Here is a 14,944-nt window from a genome sequence, read left to right on the forward strand (position 1 = left end):
ATGAAAAGCCCGCAACCTGAAGCACCGTATCTGCACAGGTGTGCGGCGCAATTTGGCACTTGTGTGCATGCGGCAAAACCCAGAAGTAACCCTTTCTGGTACTTCCGGGTCGCCATGGGACACAACCTGAAAAAACGTGTCACAGCAACAAATGCCGATTGCTTTACAAGAAATGAAGCCAGTCCCTTCCCACTGATAGTGAAGTGTTTTGCTGTCATGTCGTTAGGGCACTTTGAATGGATGAGTCCCTTTACCTTCTGGATGGGGACCAGCACTGATCAAAACAGCTCCCTTTTGTTTACTGCTCTATCATGGCATGGTTGCCTTGGGGGCGCTCTTAGGAATGGGTTTGATGTGCAAACTGTTTCTCTGTTCCCTGCCTCTGTTTCCCTGTGGCCATGGCTTCTTTCTTTTTCTAAGCACCCCAGACAAAATTTCCAGGGAAGGGGAAGCCAGGCGGAAACTCTAACATGGTACAGTCGTACCTTGGATCTTGAATGCCTTGGCTCCCGAACAAATCAGCTCCCGAATGACTGAAACCCAATTTTCGAACATTCTTTTGGAAGCCGAACATCTGATGGGGCTTTTGCAGCTTCTGATTGGCTGCAGGAGCTTCCTGAAGCTAATCAAAAGCCACGCTTTGCTTTCCGAATGTTTTGGAAGTTGAACGGACTTCCATAATGGATTCTGTTCAACTTCCAAGATAAGACTGTATTGTGATTATAGCAGAACACTGATGGGAGGAAGGGTGGTCATCCTGAGCATGCCTGCATCCCTAACCTCTCTTTGTGAGAGGCCTACTCAGCTTATCAGTCAAGAGCTGCTTCTGCAGGAGGAGACAAGCCTGGGGATGGATACCTGACAGCAGCAAGATACCTGACACAGAGAGGCAGTATGAAAATCTTGGAGAAGCCACTCCACAGACACTGCAGACATCATTGGGGACTTAATGGGTTGTGTAGACCACCAACACGGTGTCTTTCCTTGGTTGGTTATAGTGCCTTGCAGATTTCCTGGTCAAATTAAGAACTCTTTCCCACTAAAACAATCTTTGCCACCCTTCAGCTGCTTTGGCCTACAACTCCCATGTAGACTGTATGCTAGAGCTCATGGGAGCATTACTGTACTGCCTGACGCTGATGGGAGTTGTAATTCAAAACTGCTGGAGGGTACCAAATTGAAGAAGGCTGCACTAAATCAACAAGGCAGTAGCTTTGTAGAAAGTGTACATACTCCTCTTGCTGTTCAGCAGAACCCAGGTGGTGCAAAGTTGGTGATCTAGATGTGACACTAGCTCCTGGCTGCAAAATATTTATTTGTACTATGATAAAGTCTCTAACTGTAGGATTAGCAAGACCTCTATTCAGTAGTTCTACTTCAGCAAATTTTCTACTTGTCTTTCCAGTTCACACTGTGGTCTTCAGCCTCCAAAATATCTGCACTTCTTTGCCAAGATTTCTTCTGTCCAATGGCAAGGACACTCTAGCAGTGTCTTTCAAATCTCATTTTGCAGTTTAACATAAGCAAGTGAGCAGATTTTCTGGCATGTATAGATCTTTCTAGTATCTCTTTGGCGATTGTTGGTTTTTCAGAGTACATGCTGCGATAGAGTCTGAGAATGTCTGTGTGGGTAGAAACATAGCTATTTCAGCATTCCATAACTGGACTAAAAGTATCTTTGACTTGTTACTACCGAGATTAAATGGACATGTGCATTTTAATCCCATTTCTTCATGATTTTGGTAGCATCTGCAGGGTCCTCCTTTTTGAGAAAGAGCCAAATGTGCTTGGGGTTCCTTGGCTACAAGTTAACAATCTAGATACTTTTTATCTTCAATCCTGACAATGGCATTGTGGTCTGTGAGATGAAGAAGCCCTCCCACAAAGCCAGCTGGCATGCGGATTTCACTTTGGGGCAATTGCAAGACTTGCCATGTAGTAGCAGAAAAGTGAACATTTGAATTCACCCAAATGCATGGATGGTGTCAGTGGTGCACCATTGTGATTTTGCCACTGCTTTGTTGCAGGGAAATCATGTTGTCCAAAGTGTTCACCATGCAGAACAGTTGTTCTCCACACGGGTGATTCATATGGGATTTCTACTCAGTCACACTATAAACAGGATTAAAAGAGTGACATTTATGTCTGTTAAAACTGTTTGCTACCCACTTTTTTGTTTTTATTTCCAGACTGGCTGTCTGGTCTGCCTTTCCCCACTGCGCCACCCTTGTTGATCATGTAAGCAGCTTGTCTGGCCAGCTTGGAATGGCAAAGCTGCTGTTACGGAATGTAATTCATTTAAACATATCCTTCCTGTTGTATCTTTGTCATTCCTCTCAGTGGCCTTATCAGGGCTGATATTTCCTCCTCCAATGGGCCAGTTAAATATTTTTTTTCCAAATCTTCTTTTTTTAGCTGCTTATTGTTTAGGTTCTTTAATAGAAGCACAATACTGGACTGCTGGTAAATTACTCTACATTGGGTGATTATTTTTCAAAGGGGGAGGACCCATCACTCAATGGCATTAGAACATATACAGTGGTACCTCAGGATGTGAACGGGATCCGGAGCCCTGTTCACATCCTGAACAGAACGTGAGATGTGATTGCGCGTGAGCGGGTCACGTTTTGCCACTTCTGCGCATGCGTGTGACGTCATTTTGAGCGTATGTGCGAGCGGCGAAACCCGGAAGTAACACGCTCCATTACTTTCGGGTTGCCGCAGAGTGCAACCCAAAAGCGCTCAACCTGAAGCACATTCAACCCAAGGTATGACTGTACTTTTATTTATTTATTACATTTATATTCCACCTTTCCTCCATGGATCTGGCATGGATGCTTTAGTTGAAATTCCTGCATTGCAGGGGATTGGACTAGATAACCCTTGGGTAAATTCTAACTCTACAATTCTATGATTCCAAGGAGCCCAGGATGATGCACATGCTTTTCCCTCTCCTTTCTGCAACCTGGTGCCCTCCAGATGGCATTGGGGGGGTTGGACTAGATGACCCTTAGGTCCCTTTCAACTCTATGATTCTAAAGCACATTTAGATGGCATCTATGTGTATACACGAGCATTTTGAACTGGGAAAGACTTCTTCGAAAAGAGATGGACTTTTCCTGAGTGCTTGCTGGGAGAGCTCATAAATACCAAACTGATTTCAGAATGAATTGAATGAAACTCTCCCATCAGTAGTTAGAAAAACATTGAATCTTGCATTCTTGCATTGAGTCTTGTATTCGTGCTCTGCAAGAAGGTGGCACTTGTTGTGTAGAAGTACCATTTCCTTCCACAGGTGGCACTTCATGCCTAACTTTGGAATCTTTGCCCTCATCCCAGACAGCTTTTACCTGTTGAATCCCCAAAGAATACCTCGGGCAGCATTTTCACTTATTTATGTAGAAGATTCACCCCAGGTTTTTGTTTTTCATAAAAACTCAAAGTGACTTGTAGTAAACCATGCCTGTTTTAGACAAGAGTTGCATTTTAGGTTCTGCAACTTTATATGGCACAGAAGTACAGGGCATAAGCAGCAGATGAATTGCATCTTGAGTCTGGGTTGACTGTTCCCACTGTGAGAATGGTGTTGTGAAGGGCTATCCATGTCAGCTCCAGAAAGCAGTCGCATGGGGGTGGAGGTGAGCTCAGTAGTTCCACAAAGGAAACCAGATACTTCAGAAGCCATTTCCTCTCAATTCTGGGAAAATACAAAGCTTGTTGAGGGAAAATTCTGCCTCCCTTCCCATAAACTCTTTTGGGAAGGAAAAACAAACACCTCATTGGGACCTTGGCTGCCCACACTGAAGTGGGCAGGTCCTCCAGGAAGAATATTCTCATTATAAAGCCCCCTGGCAGAGCAAGAGTAGACTCAGAGGGACAACACTGGGCTTCAGAGCACAATAAGAGCACACGACACAGTAAGAGATGTGGGAGCTCCTGATGACCCACTCCACCACTCAGGGAGTCTTCAAGCATTTCTGCTACTGCTGTAGCTGCAGGACTCTGCTGGATTTACCGAAGAAATGTACACATAACAGAAGCCACACTCTGTGGCCCCGAGTCTGTGGCAGAGTGCTACAAGGAAAGGTTGGCTTTACTCTTACATTCATTCAGTCATTCATTCTCTCTCTCTCTTTCTCCCCACCCTCTGCCTTCCCATTGCTTTGTGCTGTATGTGTGGATAGAGAAACTGCTTCTACTTATTAGCAATAATAGTGGAGGTCTCAACATGTGGAGACAAAGAGCTAATTCTCACAAACAGCTAATGAAGTGGTGAACCTGTGCCTGGACTGTGCCACTTCAGGATTCAAGTGGGGCCTCAGGTTGTTGAATGCTCCTCCCTTTACAAATAAAATAAATTCCTTGCATATTGAAAACTTTCTAGCTGTTTTCCTGGCATGCTGGCCTATGAAATTTTTATGTGTGGAAGAGCATTATCATACAAACACACCCAACGAACCTGCAGTCATCTGAGTGGCATAATTCAGAGACAGGTTGACAACTTAACCTAGGCCCGAGAGAGGAGTTGGCCCTGAATCCCTAAAACTGATTCAGGGGCAGGCCAGAGGGAGGCTGATGAACAAGCCCAGCAAACCAGAATTGGTACCATGGACTCTGCTAGAAAACCTCCACTGGCTTGTCAGACAGACATGTATATTGTGTGCAAAAATAAAAGACACTTGTTTTGCAATTTTTGTGACAAGGATAAAGGTATGTGTTGAATGTATTTGCTTAACTTTGCAAAACTATGCTGCTTTCATGACTTTTGTTGTCAAACATTCTGGAATCTTTTTTTCTCATGCAGAAGAGGGTGACGGATGACAAATGGTCTGAAAGGGCACTGAGGAATTTCTAAATCAGCCTTCCCCAACCTGGTGCCCTCCAGCAGTTTTGGACTACGGGGGCAGTTTGGAGCTATAGCACAAAACAGCTCGAGGGCATCAGACTGGGGAAGACTGTTCTAGGGTATTCATGTTGAGAACTGTTGAGGTCTATAATTTTGCTATTTGTTTTAAAGGACAAGCTAGCAGGATTGTCCTGATATCTCTGATCCCACAAATATGTGACTTGCATGCCGGCCTAATTAAATTTGGCTCCCAGTACGTTTCCGAGCACAATTCAAAGTGTTGGTGCTGACCTTCAAAGCCCTAAATGGCCTTGGCCCAGTATACCCAAAGGAGTGTCTTCACCCCCATCGTTCAGCCCAGACACTGAGGTCCAGCTCTGAGGATCTTCTGGTGGTTTCCTCGCTGCGAGAAGTGAGGTTACAAGGAACCAGGCAGAAGGCCTTCTTGGTAGTGGCGCCCGACCTGTGGAACGCCCTACCATCAGATGTCAAGGAAATAAAACAACTTATCTGACTTTTAGAAGACAACTGAAGGCAGCCCTCTTTAGGGAAGTTTTTAATGTTTTAAGTTTTATTCTGTTTTTAGTCCTTTGTTGGGAGCTGCCCAGAGTGGCTGGGGAAACCCAGCCAGATGGATGGGGTATAAATATTACTATTATTATTATTATTATTATTATTATTATTATTATACTACTTTATGTAAGGCAATACAACCGCTTTGGTCTCTGCACCTGGTTGCTAACTCACTAATAACTCTCCATTTTTCAGCTGGATCCACAGACATTGCAAGATAAAGACTGGCAACGCACTGTCATATTGATGAATGGAGTAAGTACAGACAATTCTAAAATGCAAGCTGGCTGCTCCTGACTGTTCTGTTCTGGATTGGATTTTCAGGTCTTGTGCTCCTGGTGACTGAAGACCCATACTCAAATGTTGTTGTTCCACAGACATGGTGTAACATCTGCACACACATGCAGATGATGATATAAAACACTGACAGCAAGCTGCTTGCCAGGCCTGAGCAGCTGTTTACATGCCTGCTGAGGAGCCAGCTTTATAGATTGTTCCTTGCGTGGGTGCAGTCTCCATTAGCATACAGATACAGAGCAGCTTTGAGCATTCAATTGTTGCATAGGAACAGCATGTATAAATTTTCTATGTTGGAAATTCTGCCTTTGTATCGCCCATACTGCCAAAACACATAAGCTCTCTGTTAACAATCTGCACTTCTCCTGGATGGGGAAGATAGGAGAGTTTTATTTCTAATGCAATAATGTTACAGAGGATCTGGACGTATGCAGAATATGCACATCCTGTTCCTGGTGCAGCAACAGACCACCCTAGCTGTCTTTGTAGTCATGCAGGCTGCTTCTTGCACAACAAGGTCTTTCTCTGGAGCCTATTTGACCTTTCAGAGCACTCGGCCTTATTAAATTGGCACCTCAACTATTTGGTCCTATTGATGCCTGGTGTGGAAAATCAAAACAACACTCACAACTGTGTGCCCTTGCAGGCACTTATTTTTAACAAAGGGGACAATGCACTCTGGAATTCTCCTCTGCAATTTTCACTGAAATGAATGGGAATGGCAGTGGCTTGTATTGGAGGACTTCTCAGCAGATCAAATGCCCGCCAGCACTCAGAGCTGCCTGTTTGTAACCACTGAAGTCCTGTTCTCCCTTTAAAATATATGCAATTTTGGCATAGCTTTTTGACAAAGAACGGCACAAGGTGGAATCTATGTAGAACGGGCATCTGTGCACACTGTCTCTTCAATGAGCTGTATTAATAAGCTCCAGTTAACCAGATAAAAGTGGTTTAGTTGGGGGAAATAGTAATTATTTCAGACATAAGTAGTTTTGAAGAACATTAAAATCTCATGCATCATGTAAAATCTTCTTTGACCCTCAGTTACAAGTTGTTGCTCACTTTGGTGTTAATGCTACTGAATACAGAAGTCTCTCTGCTCATTGAATATCAAATGAGACTTGCTGTCTGAATATTGTCTCTTCCTAGTGAGCATGGATAAGCTGCACATTATGCATAGCTGCTATTATTTATATACTTTATATTCTGCTTTTCACATTGCCATGTACTTAGAGAAGCTAACACATTTTCTTTTAAGAAACAGTAAACTACATGTAAAATAAAACAAAAACAAACTGAGAAATCAGAATTTAAAGTAGTAATAAAAGCAGCTGTAAGAGGCCTTACCTTAAGAGATGTTACCGAAACAATTCTAACTGTAAACTCCAGAAACAAAATTTTGCAAGTGTAAGGCTAAAAACAGGGATGGCTAACCTGTGGATCTCAATATATTGAGCCTCAGTGATTGTGAGAGTTGTAGTCCAGCAACATCTGAAGACCCACTTTTTAGGCTGTCCTGGCCTAAAATCTTAGAAAAGTCTGGTTGACTTTCAGTTTGCATTAGTCTTCACATTTCTTTCCACATTAGCTTTGTTATTTCTAACCCCTTTTGACATTTTAGCTTGTTGTTTTGAAGTGTTAAAAGACTCTGTTTGTAATCAGAAGAGACTAATGTGGTATGTAGTTGAGCAGGGGGTGCATTGTTCTGTGTAGTTTTCCCAAGGGAAAGCAGTTTACATGGAGTATGAAAGTAACTCAGTCTGATTGCAGAGCTCAGAACAGAGCAGGTCACCCAGATGATGATCCAAGCCCCTGTACTATTTCATTGTTACTCCTTGTGACTGTTTTTGAATGAGAGAAATCCAACAAGAATTTCTGTTGTTGGGAAGAGTAGCTATGAATCTCCTTTTTCTTCAAGGTTGAAGTGAAGCTGTCTGTGAAGTTCACCAGTAGAGAGTTCAGCTTAAAGAGGATGCCCTCCCGCAAGCAAACAGGCGTATTTGGAGTAAAGATTGCAGTGGTCACCAAGTGAGTTATTTCATCATTTTTCTTTTTAATCCAGGGTTTTTCCTTAAAGCCTTTCCTCTGACCTGACAGTGAACAAAAGTTAACACGTATAATTTGCCTGTTCTCTAACAGATAGTTTTGAGGGGAGGGGGAAGTATCTGTTTTGCAAGCTGCATCATCTTCATTGAGAGCTGCATAAATCTGCTTGGAACCCAAGTTTGTTTACTTTGAACATCATGTGCTATGCTGTGCTCCGGAACTAACCCTTGGTCTCTTCCTATCCTGTGAGATGACTCACCCTGGGATTTTCCAAGCTACCAAGCAGCCATTATGCACCACACTCAAAAAAACATTCGCACCATCTGGATGGTGCTATATTAGTTTTAACCCCTGAACTTTAGTCATGATTCATTTGCCAGCAGAATGTTTACTGGCACTGGAGAACTTGGGAGGGAATCATTATTCTGTAGGCAAAAAACAGGATTACTAAAGCACACATATTAAAGTGACATCTTTAAAAGATAGAGAAGTTGAATGAGGATTTTTAGCTTCCTCTCAGGTATCATCAGCCTTACTTTGAAAAGAAAAGAAAAACACGCGATTCTCTGGAGTCAGGTGAATGGTTTGGCACCCATGGTATGAACTGATGACTGGAATTTTATGGTGTTGGAGTGGGAGAATGTAGCTGCCAGTTCTTTGAACTCTTACTTTTCTGCACATCAATAAACTTTGTACTTGTGAGCAGCATGGCATATTGGCTTCAATATGATACTCACAAGCTTAGGGGCAGATCAGAAATAGTACGTAACTTTGAAAACGATAAATAGCTGTACATCTTGAACAACAGTTTCATTGTTTTTATTTCTTGACATATTAATTCTGTAAATTTGTATTAGTATTACTTTTGAAAATAAATACAAAATGATACCGAAAAAAGAAATGCCTGCCTTCAAATGCAGGGAGCCTCCAGTTTTTCCACAGAATCGAAGGCAGTTTGAAATTGCTTTCTTGCTTGTGGTGTATGTACATTCACACATACTGTATTTTTAGCTCTATAAGACGCACCAGACCACAAGACGCAGCTAGTTTTTGGAGGAGGAAAACAAGAAAAAAATATTCTGAATCTCAGAAGCCAGAACAGCAAGAGGGATCGCTGCGCAGTGAAAGCAGCAATCCCTCTTGCTGTTCTGGCTTCTGGGATAGCTGCACAGCCTGCATTCACTCCATAAGACGCACACACATTTCCCCTTACTTTTTAGGAGGGAAAAAGTTAGTCTTATAGAGCAAAAAATACGGTAATTATTGCCTTTGCCTTTACTGAACTGGACCTCTTCTTGCAGGAGAGAGAGATCAAAGGTGCCTTACATTGTGCGCCAGTGTGTCGAGGAGATTGAGCGTCGTGGCATGGAGGAGGTGGGCATTTACCGAGTCTCTGGCGTTGCCACCGATATCCAGGCTCTGAAAGCTGCTTTTGACGTCAGTGAGTATCAGCTTCTAAGGTTTTCATTTCCACTAAAAATGAACAGAGTCAGTGCTCCACTCACTCTACAAACAGTTACTAGGGCCAGTCTCAATGGAAGTAGTTCAGAAAAGGAAGTGATCTGCAATGCAGTTGTTTCTAACGTACATGCTTTAGCTTAACTGCGAAATGAATGTTGTTTAGATTTTCAAATAGAAAAGAAGCTGGTTCAATGCATCAAGCAGAAGTATTTCACAAGAAACTGTGAGATAGGTATGCATTGTGGCTAACTGTCATGTGTGCACTGTTTCAAACACCAGTGGTGGCAGCGCACTGGAGCCAGGGTAAATGTTAATGAGTACACAGCCAGAGTGTGCAAGCCCATGGCATATTCCTGATCCTCCTAAAGCTCTACCATCGTTTTTGAATTGAGCAAACAATTTCAGCAGAGAGGAAGTTCAAAAGCAACACCCAAGTAGCTAAAAGCTCTGCTCCCCTCACATTTCCCTTCCCCTCCCTCTATTTCAGATAACAAAGATGTCTCCGTCATGATGAGCGAGATGGATGTGAATGCCATTGCAGGGACCTTAAAGCTCTACTTCAGAGAACTGCCTGAGCCCCTCTTCACAGATGAACTCTATCCCAACTTTGCTGAAGGCATTGGTGAGAATTTGATGACTAACAAACATACTACTTCAGGATTGCTGAATCAATTGGGAGGAAATGTGACTGAAGATATTTGGCAGAAACTCCTTCAGGGCATCCTCTTACCCAAAATAATGCAAGAATACTTAAAGCGTTAGAAATGTAACTGCTTTAGAATTGTTAACATTCCTAATGTTTTAAGTATTTTAAATTGCAACATTTTCTCATAGGGGAGTGTTTCCAGGCTGCTGATAATATTGTTGCATCTTCCAGACTTTCAGATCTGCAAATCCCCTTTTTTGAAAAGTGCCAGCCAGAACTGTACACTGTTTTCCATTTGTGCAGTAGACAACAATCCCTTTCCTGATAATATCTAGCATGCAATTGGGCCTCTTTTTTCATAGCTGAGGCTAATAACTGGGCCAGGTTTGGCTCTGCAGTCTGTGAGGCACAAGTTTGTAATGTATTAAGTTTCAGTCCTTCTTTAGGAGGCAGCTTCTAAACCAAAATTAGGTCAGTTCCTGGACCTGTGTGTAGCTTGATGCTGCAGAGGGAGGAAAAGATTCAGCTGCCCAAGAGAAGTTAGGGCAGCAGAGTTCAGGATGGATTGGGGGAGCAGTGAGGATGTGCCTGTATTGAGCTTGGTCTCTGGATTTTATTTTTTGTAACTTGAGTGAAACATATTATGTACTTTGGGCACTTCCAGACTGTTGCTATTTTTGATTGGGGGATTCAATCACATACTAGCAGATCAGGTTACACAGTTATAGATTATTGAGAGGACTTGCACAACACGCCTGTTTCCTCAGAACATTGAGTGACATGAATACGCACTGGAAAGTGTGGGATAACACTCGCTTTGGCACAGTTATCTAACTTCCCAGCAAACAAATCAGAATGATCAATAACAGACATAATCTAATCTCCCCACAGACAAATAAGAATAAATGCACAATAAACAAATTGTCTGGATGCAACCTTTAACTGTTATTTATATAAGATTGCTTAATAGCATAGGGTTTTGCTCAGAGCAGACCCATGGAAATGAATGAACTTGATTAAGTTATGTACATTAATTTCAGTGATGCTACTCTGAGCAAATAACATAAGGAAAGACTGTTGACAGCAATAATCTCGGGGGGGGGGGGTTGTTGTTATAGTTTAATACCACCCTTTGTTATTTCATTCAGAAATATGAAACGATAAAATACAATTAAAATCCAATATTATTTTTTAAAAATCACAAAATGGCCTTCAGCCTAAAGGCCTTGCAGAATTTAAAAAAAATCTTCACTCTAACGATCATAAAAGAGTGGGAGGAGCCAGGCTAGCCTCCCTTCCATGCCTTGTGAAACTGCATGGTGTGCTCCCATCCTGACACTTTCCCCCCTCTCCTCCTCTAGCACTTTCAGATCCAGTTGCTAAGGAAAGCTGTATGCTGAACCTACTGCTGTCTCTTCCAGAACCCAACCTTGTCACATTCCTTTTTCTCCTGGACCATTTGAAAAGGTAATGCTAGATGTCCTTTTTCAGCATTGACCATCTCTCAGTACTTACTATGGAACTCCTGGAATGCATTCCTAGGCATTGTTGGGAGTAATAACTGAACGCATATGGTTGATAGACCTGGTCAAGACACCTTTTCAGCTTGGCTCTAAGAGAGACTACTGCTCTGAGATGGCTCGTCTGCAGTGGTAGCTCATACGTAGAAGTGTTGGGGTGTCACTCCTTGTCCTCGTTCCTCTTGTACAAACCCCATGGATTGCTTGCCACTCTAGTGTTCTTATAAAATAACAACGTTCATACAAGTATTGGAGAACTGACTTAGGGCCCATCTCTGCCCCAGTTTCAAAATTCATATCAACCAGTACTTGAGGAACAATAACTTTTTTAAAAACTTCAAAGCTAACATTCATTGCGATGCAGATAACAGAATATAGTGAAAATCTGGCTTTCATAGAACTTTAGATGGACAGTCCTGTTCTTATCACCTTTGCATCTGCTGCTGCCACAATCTGTTATCACAAATAGCTTCTTACAGTGGCAAAGACCTTCAATGGAGCACCTCTTGTCTTTGTTATAAAAACTAAAACATAATTTGCTAGGATTTGAAGTCTTTGCAAGGGTGGTATAAATGAGAACCATCTTCTGAGCTGCAGAAGTGAAACTGTGTCTTTCTTTCCCTCCCTCTGCTGCCTCTACCCAATTGCTTCAGGGTTGCTGAGAAGGAGAACATCAACAAGATGTCACTTCACAATCTGGCAACTGTTTTTGGACCAACGCTGCTCAGGCCATCGGAAAAAGATAGTAAAATCCCTGCTAATCCAACTCAGCCAATAGCCATGACTGATAGCTGGTCACTAGAAGTCATGTCCCAGGTAAGGAAGTGGGATAGCCCAGGAAAAGTTTTGCAACTTAATGAATGCATAGTGTCCCCAAGGCAAGGCAAAGCCCAGTGGCTCACCTTGTGGGATTAAGCTTGCTCTAGCTATCAGCCAGTCACTAATGTTGCTGAAAGTTTTCTCTGTGTTTTGTTACATAACATAATAAAAACAGTAAACTGCCGTAGGAAAGTTATTGAAGAGTGGAAATGCATTCTTTAAATAAGTAAATGAACAGATAGCTTAATTTTCCCGTGGATTGTGCTCTAACCTGGATCTCCCGTATACAGCATCCAAAATCTGCTACATAAAGCAGTTGCCCTCATAGTTAGGTCACTTCACTACACTGGCTTTCATTGACCTGTTTTCTTCTTTGTTTTCCAGGTCCAAGTTCTTCTCTACTTCTTGCAGCTAGAGACTATCCCCACCCCTGATAGCAAGAGACAGAGTATCCTGTTCTCCACAGAAGTGTAGGAGCCTTGATCAGTCCGTGTGAAATTTGCCATGGGTGTGAACTGCCCCACTCTGGGAATGAGAGAAACACATTACTCCTTCAGACATTCCTGGTCTGTCCTTGCCTACCAGGAGGAAATAAGGCCTTCAGTCCCTCTGCTATTTGCCAGGCAATGATAGGCTGAAGACTTTTTTTAAAAGAAAAAGAAAGAAAGATTCCTTCCTCTTTTGACCACTAGAACAAGAAAGAACTGGGCCAGGCTGTGCTGTGAGTTTTCAACCAGCAGAGGGTAGCCCTGAGCAGCAAAAACTGTTTCTTGTGGGGTATGTGAAAGAACAGATTCCTCTGTGGGTTTTGTTTTTTTTAATGGAATTAATTTTATCTTTGGGAAGCTTCAAGATTTCTACTTGGACCTCTTGTGAAGAGCAAAAGGATATATCAAAACTGTAGCTTTAATAGCTGCTGTTTTGGTTTTTAATGGAATACTGCAAAGTATATGCATTTATGATGCCCTCTACATGGAAATTTAAATCTTGATTTCAACTAGTCTCTTTTTAATAAATTAATTAATGAATTAGAGGCTTCATATACAATCAGACCTCTTGGTTGGTTGTTGTTTTTGTCACAGACTTGCCTCTTTTCTTGGAAATGGAGAGAAGAAACCACATTTTCTTGCCTTTTGTCCCTTTTTGGGTAGGGGTTGATAAAGGAGGCACTTCCTGTTGCATCATATTAAGGCCAGTGTGGTAAAGGAGACTGGGGGAGGGTGTGATGATGGCAAGTATTTAGATGACCTTACTTTATGAACCAAAAAAATAATGGGCAATGCTAAAGTGAAAGATTTGCTAAATTCTTCAGGCATTCTAAATAGAATAGAAGATCACTTGCAAAATGAGGAGCTTCATCCCATTTCCCCATATAAAAAAGAAAAAAAAACTTTTATCCAGTTCTCCACCCAGATGATGAAGGCTGTGCCTACACATAAACACCATAACATTTCTTCAGAGATCTGGGGACAAATGTCAATGGCTGTCTCCCAGCTGCTTGACCTAAACTTTCATCAGAATCGCTTTTTCGATACTTGAATTTTTATGTTCTTTCTTGAGACTTTGTATGTTGCTTATGGAAATTGTCTTTTCCACCTCAACCCCTTTTTTGCTGGTAAATATAAATGTTTTGATAAGATGTTTGATAACCTACACAATGATGGTTGATTGAGCAGGGAGCATTTTGTATTTTTCAGAAATCCTAGACATTCATGGACTTCAGAGCAGCCGCATCTAGGCACCAGTGAATTATACCACTGGGAAAGGATCAGTGCTGGGAACTGGAAACATGAACTAATTGTAGAGTCCTCAAATGGACAGGGAGGTTTTTGCTTTTGCTCTGATTTTACATTATATTTGGGGAGATATTTTGCCTATCGCTTCCCACTTGGTCATCCAGCATAATTTTTAGTTATACCCATACATGCCACCAGTTTTACCAAGAAGACCAGAAACCGCTTGCAGGCAAGGGAGAAGAAGACAGAGCCCCTCCTTCCTTATTAAAAGTGTGATAAAGGGCTAAGATGTTAAACTAAATTGTTGGCTTGGTTCAGGAGAAGGATTGAAGTAGGGAATGAGACTCCCACAAAGGTTTGTCATGTTCCTAAGTTCTGATAAATAAAAGTGATTCTCCTTGTTAAACGAAACTAAAAGGTAGTGGAGAAATGTATGCTTTGACAGCCTTACTGATGGGTTTTTTTTTGGTACTGTTCCATAATGTCAGCTGCTTTGGGTATTATGAAATCACACATTCCGAAAGAGAGGAGAGGTTTTGTCATTTTCTATGTGTATTCCCATACCTTTCATGTTCCTTAAAATTATTCATATGGGAATCTGATATTGCTTAGCTCCTCTTCCTACCAAGGCTACGATACTGTCCCTGTTTAGACGTAACCTATTTCAGCTTATTATTTTATTGTTCTCACTTTATTTTATACTGTTATTGTTTTTCTAATTGTCATTATTGTATTTTAACAATTTTTCTGTAAGCCACTCACAGAACTTTGGTTACAGAGTGGCATAGAAATACCGTTAATTAATAAATTAAATTATTAAGCCAAGATATGCACGAGCCTTGCATTCGTGTGCTTCGTTCTGTCCTTCCTCCCTTCTCTTAAACAACAGAAATTGCTGCCAAAAAATGGTGTGATAGCCAGTAACATAAATGGCTTTCAAAAAGCAGATTAGGCAAATCTTATAGAGGATAAGCCCTTCAGTGGCTATTAGTTGTGTTGC

General features: G+C 41.8%; 1 protein-coding gene across 1 annotated transcript in view; it reads left to right on the forward strand.

Moving 5' to 3' along the window:
* Positions 1-14,769, forward strand: part of BCR (BCR activator of RhoGEF and GTPase) — an 89,625-nt gene extending 74,856 nt beyond the window's left edge. The window contains exons 17-23 of the mRNA XM_053369192.1: positions 5,615-5,674; positions 7,635-7,744; positions 9,064-9,203; positions 9,711-9,845; positions 11,231-11,336; positions 12,043-12,205; positions 12,593-14,769. Coding sequence (XP_053225167.1) covers positions 5,615-5,674; positions 7,635-7,744; positions 9,064-9,203; positions 9,711-9,845; positions 11,231-11,336; positions 12,043-12,205; positions 12,593-12,682 — 804 coding nt within the window. The 3' untranslated portion in view covers positions 12,683-14,769. The remainder of the gene's footprint in view (positions 1-5,614; positions 5,675-7,634; positions 7,745-9,063; positions 9,204-9,710; positions 9,846-11,230; positions 11,337-12,042; positions 12,206-12,592) is intronic.
* Positions 14,770-14,944: the final 175 nt, after the last annotated feature.

The sequence above is a fragment of the Podarcis raffonei genome, chromosome 16, assembly GCF_027172205.1.
Source record: "Podarcis raffonei isolate rPodRaf1 chromosome 16, rPodRaf1.pri, whole genome shotgun sequence".
In the NCBI taxonomy this organism is placed as follows: domain Eukaryota; kingdom Metazoa; phylum Chordata; class Lepidosauria; order Squamata; family Lacertidae; genus Podarcis; species Podarcis raffonei.